General features: G+C 37.6%; 1 protein-coding gene across 1 annotated transcript in view; it reads right to left on the bottom strand.

Annotated features, from left to right (window-relative positions):
* The window catches only part of KPNA1 (karyopherin subunit alpha 1), a 91,755-nt gene that overhangs the window by 52,427 nt on the left and 16,658 nt on the right, over positions 1 to 22,670 (bottom strand). The window contains 1 exon segment of the mRNA NM_001261170.2: positions 18,005 to 18,138. Within this exon segment, the coding sequence (NP_001248099.1) occupies positions 18,005 to 18,133 (129 nt within the window). The 5' untranslated portion in view covers positions 18,134 to 18,138.

The raw sequence follows: 22,670 nt of genomic DNA, 5'->3' as shown, positions 1-22,670 counted from the left end.
AAAAAAAAAAAAAAAGGTCCAAGCCGGGTGTCATGGCTCATGCCTGAAATCCCAGCACTTTGAGTGGCCAAAGTGAGGGAATCACGACGTCAGGAGATTGAGACCATCCTGGCCAACATGGTGAAACCCGTCTCTACTAAAAATACAAAAATTAGCTAGGCGTGGTGGCACACGCCTGTAATCCCAGCTACTCAGGAGGCTGAGGCAAAAGAATTACTTGAACCAGAGAGTCGGAGGTTGCAGTGAGCCAAGATGGCACCACTGCACTCCAGCCTGGCGACAAGAGCGAGACTCTGTCTCAAAAAAAGAGGAAGAAGAAGAAGAAAGGTGCAAAGGGGGAAAATGGTGCTGGAACAACTGGACACACCCAGACAAAAAAAATAATAAATCTAAACCACAGGTCTTACACCTTTCATTCACAAAAATTAACCCAAAACAAATCACAGTCCTAAATGCAATAAAATAAAAAACTAGGTCAGGCGCACTCGCTCGCGCCTGTAATCCCAGCACTCTGGAAGGCTGAGGTGGGTGGATCACCTGAGGTCAGGAGTTCAAGACCAACCTGATCAACATGGTGAAACTCCATTTCTATTAATACAAAAATTAGGCCGGGGCAGTGGCTCACACCTGTAATCCCAGCACTTGGGGAGGCTGAGGCAGGTGGATCACAAGGTCAGGAGTTCAAGACCAGCCTGGCCAACATGGGGAAACCCCGTCTCTACTAAAAATACAAAAATTAGCTGGGCATGTTGGCACATGTCTGCAATCCCAGCTACTCAGGGGGCTGAGGCAGGAGAACTGCCTGAACCGGGACCCAGGAGGCAGAGGTTGCAGTGAGCCAAGATTGCGCCACTGCACTCCAGCCTCGGGTACAGAACGAGACTCCATCTCAATCAACCAACCAACCAAACAAACAAACAACAACAAAAAATTAGCCAGGCGTGATGGAAGGCATCTGTAATCCCAGCTACTCAGGAGGCTGAGGCAGGAGAATCGCTTGAATCCAGGAGGTGGAGGTTGCAGTGAGCCAAAGATTGTGCCATTGCTCTCCAGCCTGGGCAACAAAAGCAAAACCCTATCCCCACCCCCCCCCAAAAAAAAAAACTGAAAAACTCCTACAAGGTAATACAGGAGAAACGCTGGAGTTCCTAGGATTGGTAATGATATTTTAGATACAACACCAAAGGCATGATCCATGAAATAACTGGTAAGCTCAACTTTGTTAAAATTAAAACATTCTGCTCTGTGAAAGACACTACCAAGAGAATGAAAAGACAAGCCACAGACTGGGAAGAAATATCTGCAAAATATCTAATGAAAGACTAGTATTCAAAATATATAAAAAACTTAAAACTTAACAAGAAAACAAACAACCCACCTAAAAATGGGCCAAAGACCTTTAAAGACACTTCACTAAAGAAGATATGTAGATGGCAAACAAGCATATGAAGAGGTAATCCATATTATATGTCATCAGGGAAACACAAACTAAACGAGATACCACTACCTACCTATCAGAATGGCCAAAATCCAAAACCACTGCTAACACCAAATGCTGGCAAGGCTGTGGAATAGGAACTCATATTCATTGCCAGTAGAAAAGGCAAAATGGTACAGCCACTTTGGAAGACAGTTTAGCAGTTTGTTACAAAATTTAACATACTCGGCCAGGTGCGGTGGGTCATGCCTGTAATCCCAGCACTTTGGGAGGCCGAGGCAGGTGGATTACCTGAGGTCAGGAATTCAAGACCAGCCTGAGCAACATGGTGAAACCCTGTCTCTACTAAAAATACAAAAATTAGCCAGGTGTGGTGGTAGGCGCCTGTAATCCCAGCTACTCAGGAGGCTGAGGCAGGAGAATCACTTGAAGCTGGGAGGCAGAGGCTGCAGTGAACCAAAATCGTGCCACTGCACTCCAGCCTAGGCAACAGAGCAAGACTCCGTCTCAACAACAGCAACAAAAATTAAACATACTCTTCCATAAGATCAGCAACAATATTCCTTGGTATTCATAAAAAACAACAACAACAACAAAAACTGAAAGTGTCTATCTACACAAAATCCTGCCCACAAATGTATATCGGAGTTTTATCCGTTAACTGTCAAAACTCAGAAGCAACCAAGATGTCTTTCAGCAGGTAAACGGATAAACTACGGTGCATCCAGACAATGGAATATTATTCAACACTAAAATGAAATGAGCTGTGAAGCCATGGAAAGACATGAAGGAACATTAAATACATATTATTAAGTGAAAGAGGCCAATCTCAAAAGGCATACACATTGCATGATTCCAGCTATATGACATTCTGGAAAAGGCAAAACTATGGAGACAGTAAAAAGATCAGTAGTTGTTGGAGATTGGGGGAAAGGGGGACAAACAGGTAGAGCACAGATTTTTAGAGCAGGGAATCTACTCTGTGTGATATCAAACCCACAGAATGTACAATACTAGGAATAAACTCTAATATAAACCATACACTTTGAATGACAATGATGTGTCAATGTAGGTTCACTAATTATAACAAAGGTACCACTCCATGGGGGATGCTGACAATGCCGGAGGCTATGCATGTGTAGGGGCAGAGAGTATATAAGAAATCTCTGTACTATCTGTTCAATTTTGAGGGGAACCAAAAACTGCTTTAAAAAAAATTAAATAAGGTCTTTATAAAAATAGTGAAATAAACTTTTTTCAGACACACACAAACTGAATGAATTCATCACCAACAGGCCAGTCCTGTAAGAAAATGTCAAAGGATGTTCCTTAGATAGAAGGAAACTAACACCAGATGAAATACAGATCTACAAAAAGGAATAAAGACCATCAGAAATAGTAATAATGTGGTACGATATTTTTTTAAACTTTTCTCATTAGAAAAAAAAAGTATTTAAAAGAAACCATTGAGGCCAGGCACAGTGCCTCACACCTGCAATCCTAGTGCCTTGGGAGGCTGAAGCAGGAGGATCACTTGAGGTCAGGAGTTTGAGACCAGCCTGGACAATATAGTAAGACTCTGTGTCTACAAAAAATAATAAAAAATTAGCCAGGCATGGTGGCGCGTGCCTGTAGTCCTAGCTACTTGGGAGGCTGAGGTGGAAGGACCACTTGACCCTGGGAGCTCAAAGCTGCAGTGAACCATGATGGCACCACTGTACTCCAGCCTGGGCAACAGAGGGAGATCCTGTCTCAACAAAGACAGATAATAACAAGTGTTCCAAGAACGTGGAGAAACTGAAACCTTCATACATTGCTAATAAAAATGCAAAATGGTACAGCTTTTGTAGAAAACAGGTTGGCAGTTCCACAAAATATTAAATGTAGATTTACCACATAACCCAGAAATTCCACTCTCAGTACACTGTACTAAGAGTTGTACTTAGCATACTGTATAAGTACATACATAGAAATAAAAACATACATCCACAAAAAAACTTGTATGTGTTCACAGTAGCATTATTTACAATAGTAAAAAAAGTTAATCCAAATGTCCAACAACCGAATCAATAAACAAAAAGTGGTATATCTGCACAATGGAATATTTAGTGAGAAAAGGGAATGAGGTACCAATACATGTTACAACATGGATCAATCTGTAACACACTCTACTAAGTTAAAGAAACCAATCACAAAAGACCACATATACTGTATGATTCCACTTACATGAAATGTCCAGAATAGGCAAATCTATAGAGACAGAAAGTAGATGAGGGTTGAGGGGTGCTAAGTGGGAAGCAGAGGGAATGGAGAGTGACTGCTAATGGGCATAAGGGTTTTTTTAGCGGGTGACCAAAATGTTCTAAAATTGGTTGTGGTGAAGTTCTGGAACTCTATGAATATACTAAAAACCACTGAATTATACACTTCAAGTGGGTGAATTGTACAGTATGTGAATTAAATATCAATGAAACTGTTTCAAAGCCAATGCTAGCTAACAGAAAGCTGGAGTGACTATTATAATGTCAGACAAGTTGGTTTAAGATAAATAATATATCAGAAAGTAGGTAATTTCATAATGATCAAGGAGTCAGTCAATCAAGACGATGTAAGAACCCTAAACGTTTATATATCTATTCAACTAGGAACAGAAGAGAACTTTCTTAACGTCATATGACATTTTGGGCTCAATGAAATTTTAAGTTTTTAAAGAAACTCTTTAAAAAAGTTTTTCTTTAGTATACTGTATAAGTACATACATAGATATAAAAACTTTTTAAAAAGAGAGATAACTTCCCTAATCTCATAAAATATACACATGTATCACTTAACAAGAGTCTGAGAAATACATCAGACGACTTCATCATTGTGTGAACATCACAGATTGTAGTTACACAAACCTAGATGGAAGAGCCTACTCCACACCTAGGAGATATGATACAGCCTATTGCTCCTAGGCTACAAACTTGTACAGCATGTTACTGTACTGAACACTGGAGGTACTTTTAACCCAAAGGTAAAAATCTGCATATCAAAATATAGAAAAGGTACAGTAAAAATATGGTAATTATAATCTTATGGGACCACATCATATATATGGCCCATAGCTAATGGAAACATAGTTATGTAGTACATGACTGTATATGAAAAACCTGTAATTAACATCATAAGTAATGAAAGACCCACTACTTTTCACCTAAGGTCAGGAATAAAACAGATAGGTCTGTTTTTACTATTTTCATTCAACACTGCACCATTAAGTTCTAGTCAATACAACCAAACAAGTTAAAGAAATAAAAGGGATCCAAATAATGGAAAATAAGGAAACTTTTATCTGTAGATGACATGATTACCTATGTAAAAAACCCAATGGAATCTATAACAAAGGGACTAGAACTAACAAGTGAGTTCAGTAAGCTTTAGGAGATCAGTATACAAAATTAAACTGCATTTCTACATATTAACAATGAACAACGGAAATCTAAAAAATAACAATTACAATAGCATCAATAAAAATGAAATACTTGGGGAAAATGTGACAAAAGATATCTGTAAGACCTACACACCAAAAACTACAAATTGCCGAGAGAATTTAAAGATGACCTAACCCCCGCAGCAGGTCTCAGTAGCTGGCAGAGTGGAGAGGACGGGATGGGACAAGACCGGACAGCAACAGCCAGGCAGCCTAGCTTCACAAAGGCTCTCACGCCTCCCCACCACCAAAATATCCAAGAGGAAGGAAGGTCAGCTCAGCTGAAGGGATAGGGAAGGAAGAGCCCAGGTGGAGATCCAGCACAGTTCTCAGCTAACCCTGCTCCTACAAAAGTGGAAAGGAAGCCAAAAAAGGCAGCAGGAAAGGATACATCTTCAGACAAAACAAAAGTGAAAAGGAAGGCAAAGAGAAAATACACCGAAGTGGCTAACCAAGAAACTAAACATTTACCTACAGAAAACAGAGAAACTAAACTGAGAAAGCCAGAGGAAAAAAAAGCCAAGTGTGATTAATATATACCTTGTCTCATGAGTCATTCCTGTCTCCCTTGTACTATCCACAGGAATTTTCTGAGTTGTTTTTTTTTTTTTTTTTAAATTGGAGTTTCACTCTTGTTGCCAAGGCTGGAGTGCAATGGCATGGTCTTGGCTCACTACAACCTCCACCTCCCGGGTTCAAGTGATCCTCCTGCCTCAGCCTCCCAAGTAGCTGGGATTACAGGCGCCCCCCACCACAACTGGCTAATTTTTGTATTTTTAGCAGAAATGGGGCTTCAACATATTGGCCAGTCTGGTCCTGAACTGACCTCAGCTGATCCGCTCACCTCAGCCTCCCAAAGTGCTGGGATTACAGGTGTGAGCCACCATGCCCAGTCCAGAAGAATATTTTTATAAACTATTTTGTAAATGTTAAGTTTTCTAGTAGCTCTAGAAACGTTTTTAGAAGGAGGGAATCCCAACTCATCCCATTTTTTAGGTGTAAATGCTTTTTTTAAGAGGTGAAATAATTTGCTGGTTATTTTTTGGTACAAACAAAATAGTGTGGGATACTGAATTATGGCAGGCTTTGACATTCCACATATGAGGGGTTAGTTTTTATATCCTACAATAAAAAGCATACAAAATGGCAATATGGAATCACAGTTCTGCATTTAATGTCTTGAATATTTTAAATTACTTCTCTTCCTATGTTGTTTTTTAGCAGAATTGTTTCCTAAAGAAAACCACTCCTTGATCATGGCTCTCCCTATCAGAAATGTGCATACTCTGTAAAATCTTCAGTCGTGGTAGTGCTGTTTTCCTAATAACCTTGTTAATGTACTGCAAAAGATTGAAAATTTGAATATGTAGTATATATGCTATTCAACTGTGAATTGGTGGGATGTACGTAGTAACTTAACATTTTAAGATACTGGTACCTGACAGCCTCTTAAAAATTTGCCTCCAGATTTTAAGCTGGAAATTCACTGGAATAACTGTTTAAAAAAGAATTACAATACACAGCTTTTTAGATTTTCAGTACATATGTTAAGAACTGTGTACAAATTGAAATGTCTGTATACTGATCCTCAACACAACCAATAAAATCTCAATTATAAAAAATAAATGTGGCCGGGCACAGTGGTTCATGCGACTGTGATCCCAGCACTTTGGGAGGCCGAGGCAGGCAGATCACCTAAGACCAGCATGGCCAATATGGTGAAACCTCATCTCTACTAAAAATACAAAAATTAGCTGGCATGGTGGTGGGCGCCTGTAATCCTAGCTGCTTGGGAGGCTGAGGCAGGAGAGCTGTTTGAACCAGTGAGGCAGAGTTTGCAGTGAGCTGAGACTGTGCCACTGCACTCCAGCCTGGGCGACAGAGTGAGACTCCATCTCAAAAAAAATAATAATAAAATAAGAAGAAAGAAAGAAAGATGACATAAATAAATGAAGATACTGTGCTCATGGGTCAGAGGACTCAAGATTTAACTTAAGAGTATCAATTCTCCAAACTGATTTATAGATTCAACATAATCCCAATCAAACTCCCAGTAGGCTTTCATGTACAAACTGAATAGCTGATTCTAAAAGTTCATATAAATGTGAAGGACCTATAATAACCAAAACAATGTTTTACTTTTTAAGGGATGAGATCCCGCTTTGACACCCAGGCTGGAGTGCAGGGGCACAATCATACCTCAGGTTGCTGCCTCAAAATTCTGGGCTCAAGCAATTCTCCCACCTCAGTCTCTTGAGTATCTGGGACTACAGGTGCATGCTAATTGGTTTTTGTTGTTGTTGCTGTTGTTTTGTTCTTTTTGTAGAGATGGTGTCTTGCCATCTTACCCAGGCTGGTCTCAAACTCCTGTGCTTAAGCGATCTTCCCGCCTCAGCCTCCCAAAGTGCTGGGTTTACAGGCATGAGTCACTGCGCCCAGACCAAAACAATTTTGAAAAAGAAAAAGTGCTCTAACACTACCTGATTTGAAACTAATCTTAAGGCTACAGTTATCAGCCAGCATGGTATTTAACCTATATAAATAGACCAATAGAACAAAGTAGAGGTCCAGAAACAGACCTATACAGATACAGTCAACGGTAAGTGTTTCCAAGGAAATTCAATAGGGAGAAATAATCTTTACAATAAATGGCACCTGAACAACTGGATAGCCATATTAAAAAAAAGAACCCTTAACATGTACCTCACATCAGAAATAAATGCTTGTTCTTTAAAATATACTTTTGTAAATGAAAAGGCAAGCCACTGACTGGGAGAAAATATGTGTAAAACATGTACCTAGCAAAAGACATATCTAGAAGACAATCGACTCAATTAAAAAATTTCACTGGAAAGGAATTTTTTTTAACAGACTTCACTAAAGCAGATACACAGCAAATAAGCCCATGAAAAGATGCTCACTGGTGATCTATTGTATAGCATGGTGACTACAGTTAATAATAATGTATTACATAAGTCAAAATTGCTAAAAGAGTGAATATTAAATGTTCACACCACAAAGAAGTATATAAGATGATAAATATACACAATTATTATTTGCCAATTAAAAATAAACTTTTTTAAAAAAGAAAAGATGCTCACAACTTTATTTATTAGGTGAATGAAAACTGAAACCATCATGGAGTACTTCTACATATCCCTCAGAATAGCTGAAATAGAAAAGACTGACCATACCAAGTGTGAACAACGATGTGTAGCAACTCAAACTCTCATACACTGCTCATGGGAAGGTAAAATAGTACAACCCATTTTGGCAAACAGTTGACAGCACCTTAAGTATACACCAGCAATACAACCCAGCCATATCACTTCTAGATACTTATCTGAGGGAAAAGAAAAGTTATATCCACACAAAAAGCTGTCCATGAGTGTTCCTAACAATTTTATTTGTAATCAACAAAAACTGGAAATAATCCAAATTCCATCAACAAGTAAATGGATAAACCAATTGTTGTTTACCTATACAATAGAATACTACTCAATCATAAAATGGAATGAACAATTCATACATAAAACAATAAGTGAATACCAAAATGATTAAATTCTGTGAAACGAGAAAGAAAAAGAATACACGTTGCATAATTCCATTTATGGTAACTAATCAGTGGTAACAGAAAATAGATCAGAGGAAAGGGGTAGAGAAAAATGTACTAAAAAAGTATACTAGGAAACCTCTGGGTGAGATGAATATGTTCACAACTTAATTATGGTGATGGTTTTCACAGACTGTCAACCAGACTGTCATAAACCTATTTTTAAAAGATTCCATGTTAAATTCTGTGCATTCTTAATGATATTAAAGCACACATTATTTCATCCCTTTGGAGGATGCTAAGAAACCAACTCATTATTATGAAAAAATATATAGGAAGAGAATCAAGCATTTCTCTGTCCTATGTCAAATGTAGCTAAGGGAAAGGTCTTCTTTTGAGTGACCTTCCAGCTAATAAAAGCAGAAGGAATGATCACTGTAACCTCTACAAAAGTAATGGATCTAGGCAGGGACCATCAAACACTGCCAAAACTTGAGGTAAAAAGCTGTCGGGGCTCTTTATAATGACAGATCAGGCTGACAAAACCGGAATGTAAGGATTAGCCAAGTAATGAATTAAAAGATAGGCAAAACAACCAAATAGACATTTCTCCAAAGACATACAAATGCCAACAAGCATATGAAAAGATGCTCAACATCACTTATCGTTAGACAAATGGAAATCAAAACTACCATAAAATGTGTAGCCACTATGAAAAACAGTAGGGAGGCTATTGAAAATATTTAAAATGAAATCATCATATGATCTAGACATCCCACTTATGTGTATATGTCCAAAAGAATTCAAAACAGAATATCAAAAGAGATATTTGCACACTTATGCTCATTGCAGCGTTATTCACATGGGCCAGGAGGTGGAAGCAGCCCAAATGTCCACCAACAGATGAATAAAGAAAATGTGGTAATACATACAATGGAGTATTATTCAGCCTTAAAGAAAAAGGGATCCTGTCATAAGCTACAACATAGATGAACCTTGAAGTCATTATGCTGAATGAAATAAGTCAGTTACAAGAGGACAAATATTGTATGAGTCTACTTATACGAGTTATCTAGAGAAATCAAAATCATGGAAACAGAAAGTAGAATGTCAGTTGTCAGAAGCTGGGAAAGGAGAAATGAGGAATACTTGTTTAATGTGGTATAGAATTTCAATTCTGCAAGATGGTTCTAGATATATGTTATATAACAATGTGAATATTGTTAACACTACTGAACTGCACACCTAAAAATGGGTAAGAGGAAGAATTTTGTTTTCACCATTAATAAAAATTTTTTAAAACGGTTAAGAGACAGTATCAAATACAACGTATGACTTAGTTTCTGACTCTAAGAAACAAACATAAGATTTTGTGACAATGCAGAAAATCTGAATGTTGACTAGATGCTTAATATTAAGAAACTAACTCTTTAAAGTATGATAACACTATTCTGAATGACCTTCCAGCAAATAAAAGCAGAAGAAATGATCACCGTAACTCCTATAAAAGTAATGGAACTAGGAAGGGACCATCAAAGACTGCTAAAACTTGAGGTGAAAAGCTGACAGGGCTCTTTGATGATTTTTAAGTTTAAAAATCTTTATCCAGGGCTGGGCACCGTGGCTCACTCCTGTAATGTCAGCACTTTGGGAATCCAAAGCAGGAGGACTGCTTGAGGCCAAGAGTTTGAGACCAGCCTGGGCAACATAGTGAGACCCCATCTCTACAAGAAAAGTTTTGAATCAGCCAGGCATAGTGGTGTGTGCCTGCAGTCCCAGCTACTAGGGAGGCTGAAGTGGATCACTTTGAGCCTGGGAGATTGAGTCTATAGTGAGTTGTAATGACACCACTACACTCCAGCCAGCATGGGCAACAGAATGAGACTGTCTCCAAAAAAGAAAAAAAGAATCTTTATTCTGTAGAGATACATACTGAAGTATTTACAGATAAAATAATTTGATAGCTGGGAATTGCTCAAGTAATCTAGGACACTATTTTACTTCTGTCTCAGTGCAATGTCTGGTGGTGAAGAATTCTTTGGTTGACAGCTTCCTTCTTTAAAGATGCTTCTCCACTGTCTTCTGGCTTGTATTGTTTACAATGAGAACTCTGATGTCATCCTTATCTCTGTTCCTCTGCATGTAACATGTCTTTACTCTGGGTGTTTTTAAAGGGTTTCTTTTTAAGATTAGGTTTGAGCAGTTTGGCTATGATGTGCCATGATATAGTTTTCTTCATCTTTCTTGTGTTGGGGATTCACTTAGTTCCTTCAATCAGTGGATTTACAGTTCTTCATTATAAAAGGTTTTCAGACATTATTTCTTTAAGTATTTTTTCTCTTCCACGCTCTCTTTTCCTTTGGGGACTCCAATTGTCTGTATTCAGGTTTCTTGAAGTTGTCCCATAACTCACTTGTGGTTTTTTTTGCCCTCGTGTGTGTGTGTGTGTGTGTGTGTGTGTGTGTGTGTGTGTGTCGGGGTGTGGGGAAAGGGGGGTATCACCTCTTTTTCATTCTTGATAGTTTCTATTCCTATGCCCAGAAGTTCACTAATCTTTTCTTTTGCAATTTCTAATTGCAATTAATCCCATTTGTGAATTTCTCATCTTGGACATCACAGTTTTTATCTCCAGGAGTTCAAATTGAGTCTTTTCATACCTTTTTACTTTATTAGTTTTTTTTGTTTGTTTGTTTTTTTAAAAAGAGAGTCTCACTCTGTCACTCAGGCTGGAGCACAGTGGCACAGTCATAGGAATAAGCCTCAAATTCCTGGGCTCAAGCCACCCTCTCACCTCAACCTTGGGATTTAGGACCATAGTGTGCGGCACAAGTTTTTAACTTATTTATTTACTTTCTGGTAGAGACCGGGTCTCGTTATGTTGCTCCTGGGCTCAAGCGATCCTCCCATCTCAGCCTCCCAAAGCACTGGGATTATAGGCATGAACCACCATGCCTGGCAGAGTCTTTATCTTCCATATCTCTAACTTTTTGAACATATGGAATATGGTATGGTTATAATAACCATTTAAATTTTATTACCTGCTAACTCTAACTTATCTTTATCAGGTGAGTCAGTTTCAACTGATCATTCTCCCCATTGTGTTGTGTTTTCCTGCTTTTTTGCATATGTCACAATCTTTGGATGCCAGACAATGTCAATTTTACCTCATGTACTACGTATTTTTGTATTCCTATAAACATTCCTGAGCTCCATTTTGGTATACAGCTAAGTTATATGGAAACTTTTTGATCCTTCTGGACCTTGCTTTCATTTGTCAGGTTAAGTCTGGAGCAGTACTAAGTATACAGCTCATTAATCTTAACTACTGAGGCAAGGCTCTCCTAAATACTCTACCTAATCCCTCATGAATTATGAGTTTCTCCAATCTAGCTAGTGGGATAGGCACTATTTCCAGCCCTGTATAGGTACCAGGCACTGTTCCCTCTAATCCTTTAAAATGATATTTTCTCTAACCTTGGGTAGTTTCCTCAAACACGTGCTATATCAGCATTCTGCTGAATATCTGTGGAAAGCCTTTGAAGATTTTCAGGCTTCACTCAATATACAGGTCTCTCTTCTTTGATATTCCATCCTATGAACTCTATTTGCCTGGTATTCACAGACTCTCAGCTGCCTCAACGCAGCAAGGCTGTGGGCTCTGCCTTAGCGCCTTTTTCTATGTTTACAACTAGAAACTCAAAACAGTAAGCTGAGATAATCACAGGATTTATCTCATTTGTTTCCCATCTTTAGAGATCACTATCTTCCACTGCCTAATGCCTAGTGTCTTGAACCGCTGTTTTCATGTATTGTATCTGTTTATTCCTGGTTCCTTCAGGTAGGAGGGTAAATCCTGGTCCTAATACTCCATTTTGGCCAGAAGCAGACGTCTTTATAACTTTCCTGATACTCAAAATACCCCATTTTTACCCAATGGGAGCTAGTTCAAGTTAGCTCTGAGTCTTTTCAACAAAACTTCAGTGGTCTCAGGTAACTTCTTTGCTTTATAAAATATTCCCTATCTTTAACCAAGAACCAGTTATTTTTGCAAGGAACCTGGTTCCTTTGTAAGAAAAATTCTAAATACCTCAGAATGCCAGTGCTCACCGCAACAAGGTAATTTACTATTTCTAGGCCCTCTCAGGACAGGGCTGGTGTTTTGTTTTATTAAAGAAAATATATCATAAATTCCCAGTGATACTACCAATTCAAACTTACTTAACTTCTTTAATTTTCTTATTTACTTATTTTCTTAAAGTAAAAGTATCAGATTTCTAATATTAATATAAATATGAATTTCCTTTATTCATATACAAATATATATAGTTTCATAATAACTACCAGTTTTATATGGTTACCAAAAGCAAGTGAAGATTCATTTATACTTCTCTTTTGTCGTTAAGATATAAACTAGCAGAGGAAATTAGTCAAATTACCATAGTTTAACGGTATATTAAATTAATTCTTCTCTGTGTGGCTTAGCCATAAGCATGACAAACCAAGTCACTTGTTTCCTGCTTTTTAATTTGAAGATTTCTTCTCTCATTTTGATTTAATTTTGTTTTACAGTTATTTAAAACATTTACATGATTCCAAAATCATACCTAGTCACGAACATTACATCTATTGGACATGCAGTTTACATGCACAGGCAGTTTGGTACCGTGGGATACTGTTAATAATCTTTTAAGTACTATAGGTCATGAAAAAAACAATCGCTCGTGCGATATTTGACTCTGAACAGCAAAGCTATGTCAACAGTATTCAAAACTGCTAGAAAAAAAATTAGCAACAGAAAATATTTTAAAAATGTACAACCACTTTCAAGACACGTTAAGTGTTATTAATGCAGTGATAAAAACTGTAGCGGCTGTTGGTTAAACAGCAGGTGAAATCAAAGGGCAAACTGACCAACATGCAACTAACACTACTAGCCAAAAGAAGCACTAACAAAAACTGGTTTGATAAAAGTGGAAGAACGAGATTGATTAACATATTAAATTTGTCAAAGACAATTTATAATGCAGTAAAAGGTTGGAAAACATGCAAGTTATGCAATTACTCAAGCAAAAATGTCTCAGCATGATAGACAACTGTGAAAATCTTTAAAATGGCATTAAATGAAATAATCCCAAAAGGGTAACAGAGGTCATACAGATTAAGAGATGTACCACGGTATCCAAATAGCTATAATCAATATCATTTAATCGTTAGTAGTTATAAGAGGTGGGCTAAGCATGCAAAGCAATGTTGTGACCATCACATTTTAATTATGCTTTCTTTCCAATCCTGCCCTGCAAAACAATCACAAGATTTGTGTCACAGCATGCCAGTACAACTTTTATCAGGTGGACCTAATGCTGCATGAGCCTGTGGAAAGAACACTAATTCAGATATGAAAAGATCTTGGTTCTACTTATCTGCTACGTAATCTTGGCCAAATCATTCAAACTCAAAATTCTGGTATAAAATAGAAACATGGTTTGTACCTGCACTGCTCTACAGAAATATAATGAAAGCCACAAATGAAATTTTAAAAATTTCTAGTAGCCACATTTAAAAAAGGAAATAAAATTAATTTTAATATTTTATTTAACCCATGTTTAGAATATTATTTCAGTATAAAAATTGAGATACTTATTTTTTCATACGAAATCTTCAAAATCCAATGTAAATTTTACACTTACATATATCAGTTTGAATTAGCCACATATTAAATGCTCAATAGCTAACTGTATGCTGTCATATTGGACAGCATAGCTCAACCATTTTCAAACTTTTCATGGGGAAACAGAAGCAGCATGAGACTCAACTGAGCCTCAAAGCTCCACGGAACATAAAAATTTTAACACTGCTGGTCTAGATTATTGCAAAGGTTCTTTCCAGTGAAAAAGACTATTATTCTTTATGGCAATGGTCACTTACACTGAACTGCTGTAACCACTTAGCTGAGTTTCAGATAAAAGACCAGTAATGCTATGAATTTATTTTCTATCCATTTCAGTGTTTTTACATACATATGCTTTATCTTGTCCATAATCAGACACTTAAAGACATTCACAATTATTGTGTAACTGTAATATATCAGAAAATAATAACCTACCTCAGAGTTTGGTTGAGATGATTAGAGAAGTTAATTCATTAAGTGCTTAGAATAGCAAACACTCAACAGTTAACTGTTATCATCAATACTTCATCATTAATCCACTACACTATCCTAGAACTGTCCAGCTCTATTCACGACAGGATTAAAACATATTATAGCTTTTCTTCCCAAGGTCAATAAAATTTTCATGCCAGTTGTAAACTAATCAGCATAATAATCTACCTTATACAATGAGACATACATATCAAAAATAGTACAATCAGGCCTTCCCATCCTTTTAGTCTCAGAACTACTACCCCACAATGACAAAAGGGACAAGAAACAAAAACAGTATGTGTAGCTCCCAGTCATATCTACGACAATGGAAAAACAGACTGAGAAAGGACATACAAGTTAGAGTGGAGGAAGATCAAACCTAAGAGCCTATGGAGGAATATACTGTTGAGAAGCAAGCCCACAAACCACACAGAGCCTTGGAAAGCCTCAGAAATTTTTCTTAATTGAGGTATAATGGAAAGCTGTAGTGAGGTAGCGGACTGAAACAAGGGCACGGTTTGAAAAAGAGAAAATTAAGAAAACCAGCCTAGTAAGTCCAACATTTGACTTACAGGATATGAGGAAGGAAGGAGCTTCTCAATGAATTAACACAGGAAAATTCCCAAGAACATAGTCTTATACTGAAAGTACCCTCCTTTACCCCATCACCACACCAGCTAAATTTTGTATTTTTAGTAGAGACAGGATTTCACCACGTTGGCCAGGACGGTCACGAACTCCTGATCTCAGGTGATCTGCCCACCCTGGCCTCCCAAAGTGCTGGGATTACAGGCATGAGCCACCCCACTCAGCCTCATTATAGTTTTAACTTTCATTTATTTGATAATTAGTGATGCTGACCATTTTTTCATGGTCACTTGTATGTCTTCTTTTGAGAAGTATCTTTTCATGTCCTTTGCCCACGTTTTAATGGAGTTTTTTCTTGTTGTTTGAGTTCCTTGTAGATTCTGAACATTAGAACTTTGTCAGATAGTGTTAACAAATATTTTCTCCCATACTGTAGGTTGTCTGTTAAATACATTATTGCATTTGCTGTGCAGAAGCCTTTTAGTTTAAGCCCCATTTACCTATTTTTGGTTTTTGTATGTTTCCTTTTGAGGACTTAATCATAAATTCTTTGCTTAGATCAATGTCCAGAAGAGTTTTTCCCAGGTTTTCTTCTAGGATTTTTATAGTTTCAGGTTATATTTTTAATTATTGAATCCATCTTGAGTTAATTTTTGTATATGGCAGGGGTACACTTTCATTCTTTTGCATACCGCTCTCTAATTTTCCCAGCACTATTCATTGAATAGTGTATCCTTTCCCCCGTATATACTTTTGCCAACTTTGTCCAAGATCAGTTGGTTGACAGTATGGGGCTTTATTTCTGGATTCTCTATTCCATTCCATTGACTTATATGTCTACTTTTATACCAGTACTGCGTTGTTTTCAATTACTACAGCCTTGTAGTATAATTTGACATCAGCTAATGTGATACCTCCAGCTTTATATTTTGCTTACGATGGCTTTGGCGATGGGGGTTCTTTTTTGGTTCCATATGAATCCCAGGATTGTTTTCCCTTATTCTGTGAAGAATGACATTGGTAATTGGAGAGAAATTGCACTGAATCTGTAGATTGCTTTTAGTAGTACACAAATTTTATAATGAAGTTTAATTACATGAAATCAGTAGTCACCAAGAAGAAACAGAATAAAATGAACACTGCGTTAATCAAAGCGTGCCACTGCTACACCTTCAAATGGTGTTATGCCAAATACGATCCATACACTGGTGGTTATATTCAGACCTATACCTGGGTTCACATGTATCATACATGTATTCCATTTAAATATATGAATATAAATATATAACCATGCTGTTATGATTTCTGAGAATAAAAGGAAAGGAAATTACTGTAATCTCAGCATTTTGGGAGGCTGAGGCAGGCGGATCACGAGGACAAGAGATCGAGACCATCCTGGCCAGGATGGTGAAACCCTGTCTCTACTAAAAATACAAAAATTAGCTGGGTGTGGTGGCATGCGCCTGTAGTCCCAGCTACTCAGAAGGTTGAGGCAGGAGAATCGCTTGAACCTGGGAGGTGGAGGTTGCAGCAAGCCAAGATCACGCCACCATACTCCAGCCTGGTTACAGAGCAAGACCCTGTCTCAAAAAAACCACACACACACACACACAAAAAACAAAAAAAGAAAGAAAAGGAAATTCACCCAAAAAATACAAGCTAATATAAAAGCTCACTGAAAGAAAAGGATCCATTTCCAGTTCAAAAATAAATAAATATATAAATAAGAGAAAATTAAGGGAACACATTCAAAGATGATAAAGCAGAAGGTCAAGAACTCATAATTTGCTACACTCAATATAAAGTCTATTACAATATTACAAAGTATCTTTGCCAATAATAAAGTGCTTGATTCATATATCTACAACCCTAACAAATAAAATACTGAGGTTGTAATGTACTGTTGGACTTCACCTAACTGGATTATCTAATGCAGTTTTTCATAAAATCTGTTTTGAGAATATTTCACTATGACTGCAAAATATTTATAATAGAATATCTTATTTCTCAAGCATGAGGGTTCTAATTCATCTGACTTTATGGAATTTCTATAGTGAGGATCAAATGCTTCTTCAGGCTCCAAAGTCCCTCCTTAGCAAAAAAAAAAAAAAAAAAAAGGCACTTAAGCCTTATGTCTTTTCATTTCTTTGCCAAAAGTAATAGACCATTTGTCAACAGCATTTTCAAAGGAAGGCTAAAAAAAAAAAAAAAGTTCTAAATGTCTTTATGATTAATAATTAATCTGGAATAAAAAGACATATTCTGTGAATGAAATTTTACTTTAAAATGTTAGGTAACAAATAAATGTAAAGACAAACATGAAACAAGTGTAGCAAATTGTTGACAATTACTGAATTCAAAGGACTGGTTTATGAGGTTTCTCCTTTCTTTTTGTATATATTTTTACATTTCCAATTTTAAGTTTACAATGAACAGCAACACTTTATTGGTCACTTGTGAATTCTTTAACAAACATACACCAAAAAAATCTTAAAGAAGAAAGTTGCACCTTTAGAAAACTAAAATACACTAAAAACAAATAGGCGAAAATATTGAACAGTGTAGTTATGCTGAGAAAATGAGAATGTGACAGATTTCCCCATTCTTGTATACCATTTTTCAGGACCTCCTCATCCCCACTCCAAAAAAGTAATTTTACAGGGGAGAACGGGAACACACGCGTGCGCGCGCACATACATACACACACACACACACACACACACAACATTGTTAAAATAAAAGAAGGTAGTTTCAGGCTTAAAATGGAACATTAAATTCTTTAAAAGAAATGAATAAAGGTAAAGGATTTACCTGTTCTTCTCTTTTCTGCTTTCGTAACTGTAGTCCTTCTTCCTCCCTCCTCCTGCGCATCTCATCTGGATTCAGAGATTTGTTCTTATAACTTTTTAGGCGAAAGTTCTCTTTTCCTGGGGTGGTCATGATTTCTACAATAAAAGTGGGGAGAGAACAAATGAGTTTACTGTGAAGAGCTCTGTTATTCTAGGAGCTCAGTCTTTTACATGCAGATATCCCAAAGGGACATCAGAAATGGCTACTTCCCCTCCCCAACTCCTGCCTTTTTTGAGACAAGGTCTTGCTCTGTCCACCCAGACTAGAGTACAGTGGTGCAATCATAGCTCACTGCAGCCTCAAACTCCTGGGTTCAAGCAATCCTCCTGCTTCAGGTTCCTGAGTATCTGGGACCACAGGTGCATGCCACCACGCCCAGCAAATTTTTTTATTATTTGTAGAGACAGGGTCTGATCATGTTGCCCAGGCTGGTCTTGAACCCCTAGCTTCAAGTGATCCTCCCACCTTGGCCTCCCAAAGTGCTGGGATTTCAGGCGTGAGCCACTACACCTGGCCAGGTTACTTTAACAGTTTTATTAAAATGTGCTATTCAACAGCTTTTAGTGTATTTACAGCTTGTACAACCTTCATCACAGTGAATTTTGGGACATTTTAATCACCTCAAAAAGAAATCCTGTATTGTTTAAGCTATCGTCCCTATTATGGACATTTCACATGAACAGAACAGAATCATGTAATATGCAATGTTCTGTGACTGGCTTCTTTCACTTAGCATGTCTTCAAGGTTCATCCATGTTGTAGCATATATCAGTACTTCATTTCTTTTTAGGCTGAATTCCAAATGGACATTTGGAATGTTTCCACCTTTCAGCTATTATGAATAACACTTCTACAAACATTTGTGGTCAAGTTTTACACGTTTTAATTTCTCTGGGTTACATACCTAGAATCGCTAGGTCATATGGTAACTATGTTTAATTGCTTAAGAAACTGCTCAACTGTTTTTCCTAAGTGGCTGTACCATTTTATATTCCCATCAGCAGCATATGAGGCTTGCAGTATCTCCACATCCTTGCCAGCACTTTACTATTAAAACTTTCATTGAAATCATCCTAGCGGGTGTGAGTGGCATCTCATTGTAGGTTTGGTTTGCAATCCCCTGATGACAAATGAGATAGCGCATCTTTTCACATATATATGTGTTAACTGTGTATCTCCCATTAAAATAAAGTATATTCAGAGCCTTCGCCCATTTTTAAATTAGGCTGTCCTTTTATTATTGAGTTGTAAGAGTTCTTTTTACATTCTAGATAAGCGTCACTTATCAGATATGCTTTTCAAATATATTCCATAGATAGTCTTTTCACTTTCTTGGTGTCCTTTGAAACACAAAAGTTTTAATTTTGATAAAGTCCAAATTAATCTGTTTTTTGTTGTTGTTGTACCTGCTTTTGGTGTCATATCCAAGAATCCTTAACCTTGAACTTCTTTCCAAGAGTTTTACCTGTTACATTTAAATCTGTGATCCATTTTGAGTTAATTTTTGTTTGTAGCATGATATGAGAGTCCAACTGTATTTTCTGCTTGTGTCTATCCAGTTATCCCAACACTACTTGTTGAAAAGACTCCTCTTTCTCCACAGAATGGTCTTGGCACCTGCTACAGACTGAATGTGTGTCTCACCCAAAATTCTTATGTTAAATCCTAACTCCCAATGTGATAGAGGTTGAAGGTAAAGCCTTTGGGAGATGATTAGCCCTTAGTGGTAGAGTCCATATAAATAGGATTAAAGCCCTTAAAAAGAGACCCCCAAAGAGTTCACGTGCTCCTTCAGCCATGTGAGGACACAGAGAAAAGAAAGACATCTGTAAACCAGGAAGCAGGCTCTCATCAGACACTGAATCTGCCAGTGCCTTGATCTTGGACTTCCCAGCCTCCAGAACTGTGAGAAATAAATTTCTATTGTCTGTTAGCCACCTAGTCTCCGGTATTTCATTACAGCAACCCAAACAGACCATGACAGCACCTTGTTGACAACCAGCTGACTATATACATATATGTGGTTTAATTTCTTGACATTCAATTCTATTCCACTGATCTCTATGTGTATCCCTGTGCCAGCCCCACACTGTCTTGGTTACCATTGCTTCAAAGTAAGTTTTGAACTCGAAAAATGTGAGTCTTCTTACTTTTTTGGTTCTTTTTTCAAGATTGTTTTGGCTATTATTGATCCCTTGCAATTCCATATGAACTTTAGAATCAGTTTGTCAATTTCTATGAAGAAGTCAGCTATGATTCTGATAGGAGACTGCACTGAATCTGTAGATCAATTTGGGAAATACCAGCACCTTAATGTTAAATCTTCCACTTATTTAAGATAGGAGTTCTATTTAGATCTTAATTTCTGTCTATAATGTAGCTTTCAGAATATGTTTTATACTTTTGTTAAATTCATTCCTAAGTATTTAATTTTATGCCAATGGAAATGAAATTGTTTTAATTCTCAGATTGTTCATCACAAATCTAGAAAAATATGATTGATTTTTGTATATTGATCTTGTATTCTACAATCCTGCTTATTTAATTGTTGCTAATGCTTTATCTGATACACATCATGTCATCTACAAACAGATAGCTTTACTTCTCCCTTTCCAATTTTGATGTCTTTTATTTCTTTTTCTTGTCTAACTACCCTGGCTAGAGTCTCCAATACAATGTTGAATAGAAATAGAGCAGACATCCCTGTCTTATGCTAGACCTTAGAATGAAAGCAGTCTTTTACATTAAGTATGATGTTACCTTTGGATTTTCTGTGAATGCACTTTTATCGGGCTGAGAAGTTCCCTCTTATTCTCAGTTGACTGTTTTATCAATAAAGAGTGTCAGATTTTGTCAAATGCTTTTTCTGTGCCTACTGAAATTAAAATTTTTTTTTTGTTTTGTTTTTTGGTTTTTTTTTAAACACACAAGGGCCAGGTACAGTGGCTCATGTCTATAATTCTAGCATTTTGGGAGGTCAAGGCAGAAGTATCACTTGAAACCAGGAGTTCAAGACCAGATTGGGGAACATGGACTCCATCTCTACAAAAAAATTAAAAAACAAAAATCAGACAGGCTGGTGGTGTGCACCTGTAGTCCCAGGTACTCAGGAGGCTGAGGCAGCAGGATGGCTTGAGCCCAGGAGTTCCAGGCTGCAGTGAGTCATGATCACACCACTGTACTCTATCCTGGGTGATAGTGAAACCCTGTCTCTTAAAAAAAAAAAAAAAAAAGATGGGTTTATATTTTCTTGTGATATATTTGTCTGGCTTTGATATCAGAATGATACTGGCTTCATAAAATGAGTTGGAAAGTATTCCCCAGGAAGATTTTGTGAAGAATTATATTCTTTATTTCTTTAAATATTTGGTAAAATTCAGCAGTAAAGCCATATGGGCGTAGGCTTTTTCTTTGCAGGCAGTTCTGTGACTACTAATTCAATGTCTTCACATGTTACAGGTCTATTCACATGGTCTGTTCCTTATTGAGTCAGTTTTGGTAGTTTTTGTCTTTCCAAAAATGTGTGCACTTCATCTAAGCCATTTAATTTACTTGGATACAACTGTTTTTTTGTTTTTTTGAGACAGAGTCTCACTCTGTTGCCCAGGCTGGAATACAGTGGCGCCATCTCGGCTCACTGCAACCTCTGTACCTCAGGTTCAAGCCATTCTCCTGCCTCAGCCTCAGAGTAGCTAGGATTACAGGCATGTACCACCACGCCTGGCTAATTTTTGAATTTTTAATAGAGACAGGGTTTTACCATGTTGGCCAGGCTGGACTCAAACTCCTGACCTCAGAAGACCCACCCGCCTCAGCCTCCCAAAGTCCTGGGATTATAAGCATGAGCTACCATGCCCGGCCACAACTGTTAATAGTATTTCTTTATAATCTTATTAATTTTTATAAGGTCACTAGTGATGTCCCCTCTTTCATTTCTAGTTTTTCCCCCCCAGACACTCTCTCACTCTGTTGCCCAGGCTGGAGAGTGCAGTGGCACAATCATGGCTCACCGTAGCGTCAACTTCCTGACTCAAGCAATCCTCCCACCTCAGCCTCCCAAGTATCTGGGACTACAGGCACTTGCCCAAATTATTATTATTTACTGGGGGGGGGGTGTTGGGGGGATAGAGATGGGGTCTCAGCACGTGGGAAACTGGTCTCAAACTCCTGAGCTCAAGTGATCCTCCTGTCTCGGTCTCCCAAAGTGCTGGGATTACAAGCATGTGCCACTGTGCCTAGGTAATCTGAAAAATGTTGAGTTTTTTCTCAATCTAGCTAAAATTTGTCAATTTTATTCATCTTTAATGCTCTCTATTGTTTTCCTATTCTCTGTGTCATTAATTTTCACTCTACTCTTTATTTGCTTCTTCCTGCTTGCTCTGTTCTTCTTACCTCAGTCACTTAAAGTGGAAAGTTAAGTTACTGATTTGAGATCTTTCTTTTTTTTTTTTTTTGAGACAGAGTCTCACTCTATTGCCCAGGCTGGAGGGCAGTGGCACGATCTTGGCTCACTGCAACCTCTGCCTCCCAGGTTCAAGTGATTCTCCTGCCTCAGCCTTCCAAGTAGCTAGGACTACAGGCACCTGCCACCACACCCAGCTAATTTTTGTATTTTTAGTAGAGATGA

This window comes from Macaca mulatta, chromosome 2 (assembly GCF_049350105.2).
Source record: "Macaca mulatta isolate MMU2019108-1 chromosome 2, T2T-MMU8v2.0, whole genome shotgun sequence".
NCBI classification, from domain to species: domain Eukaryota; kingdom Metazoa; phylum Chordata; class Mammalia; order Primates; family Cercopithecidae; genus Macaca; species Macaca mulatta.
The sequence above is the reverse complement of the archived record's forward strand: the minus strand, read 5'-3'. Positions and strand labels throughout refer to the sequence as shown.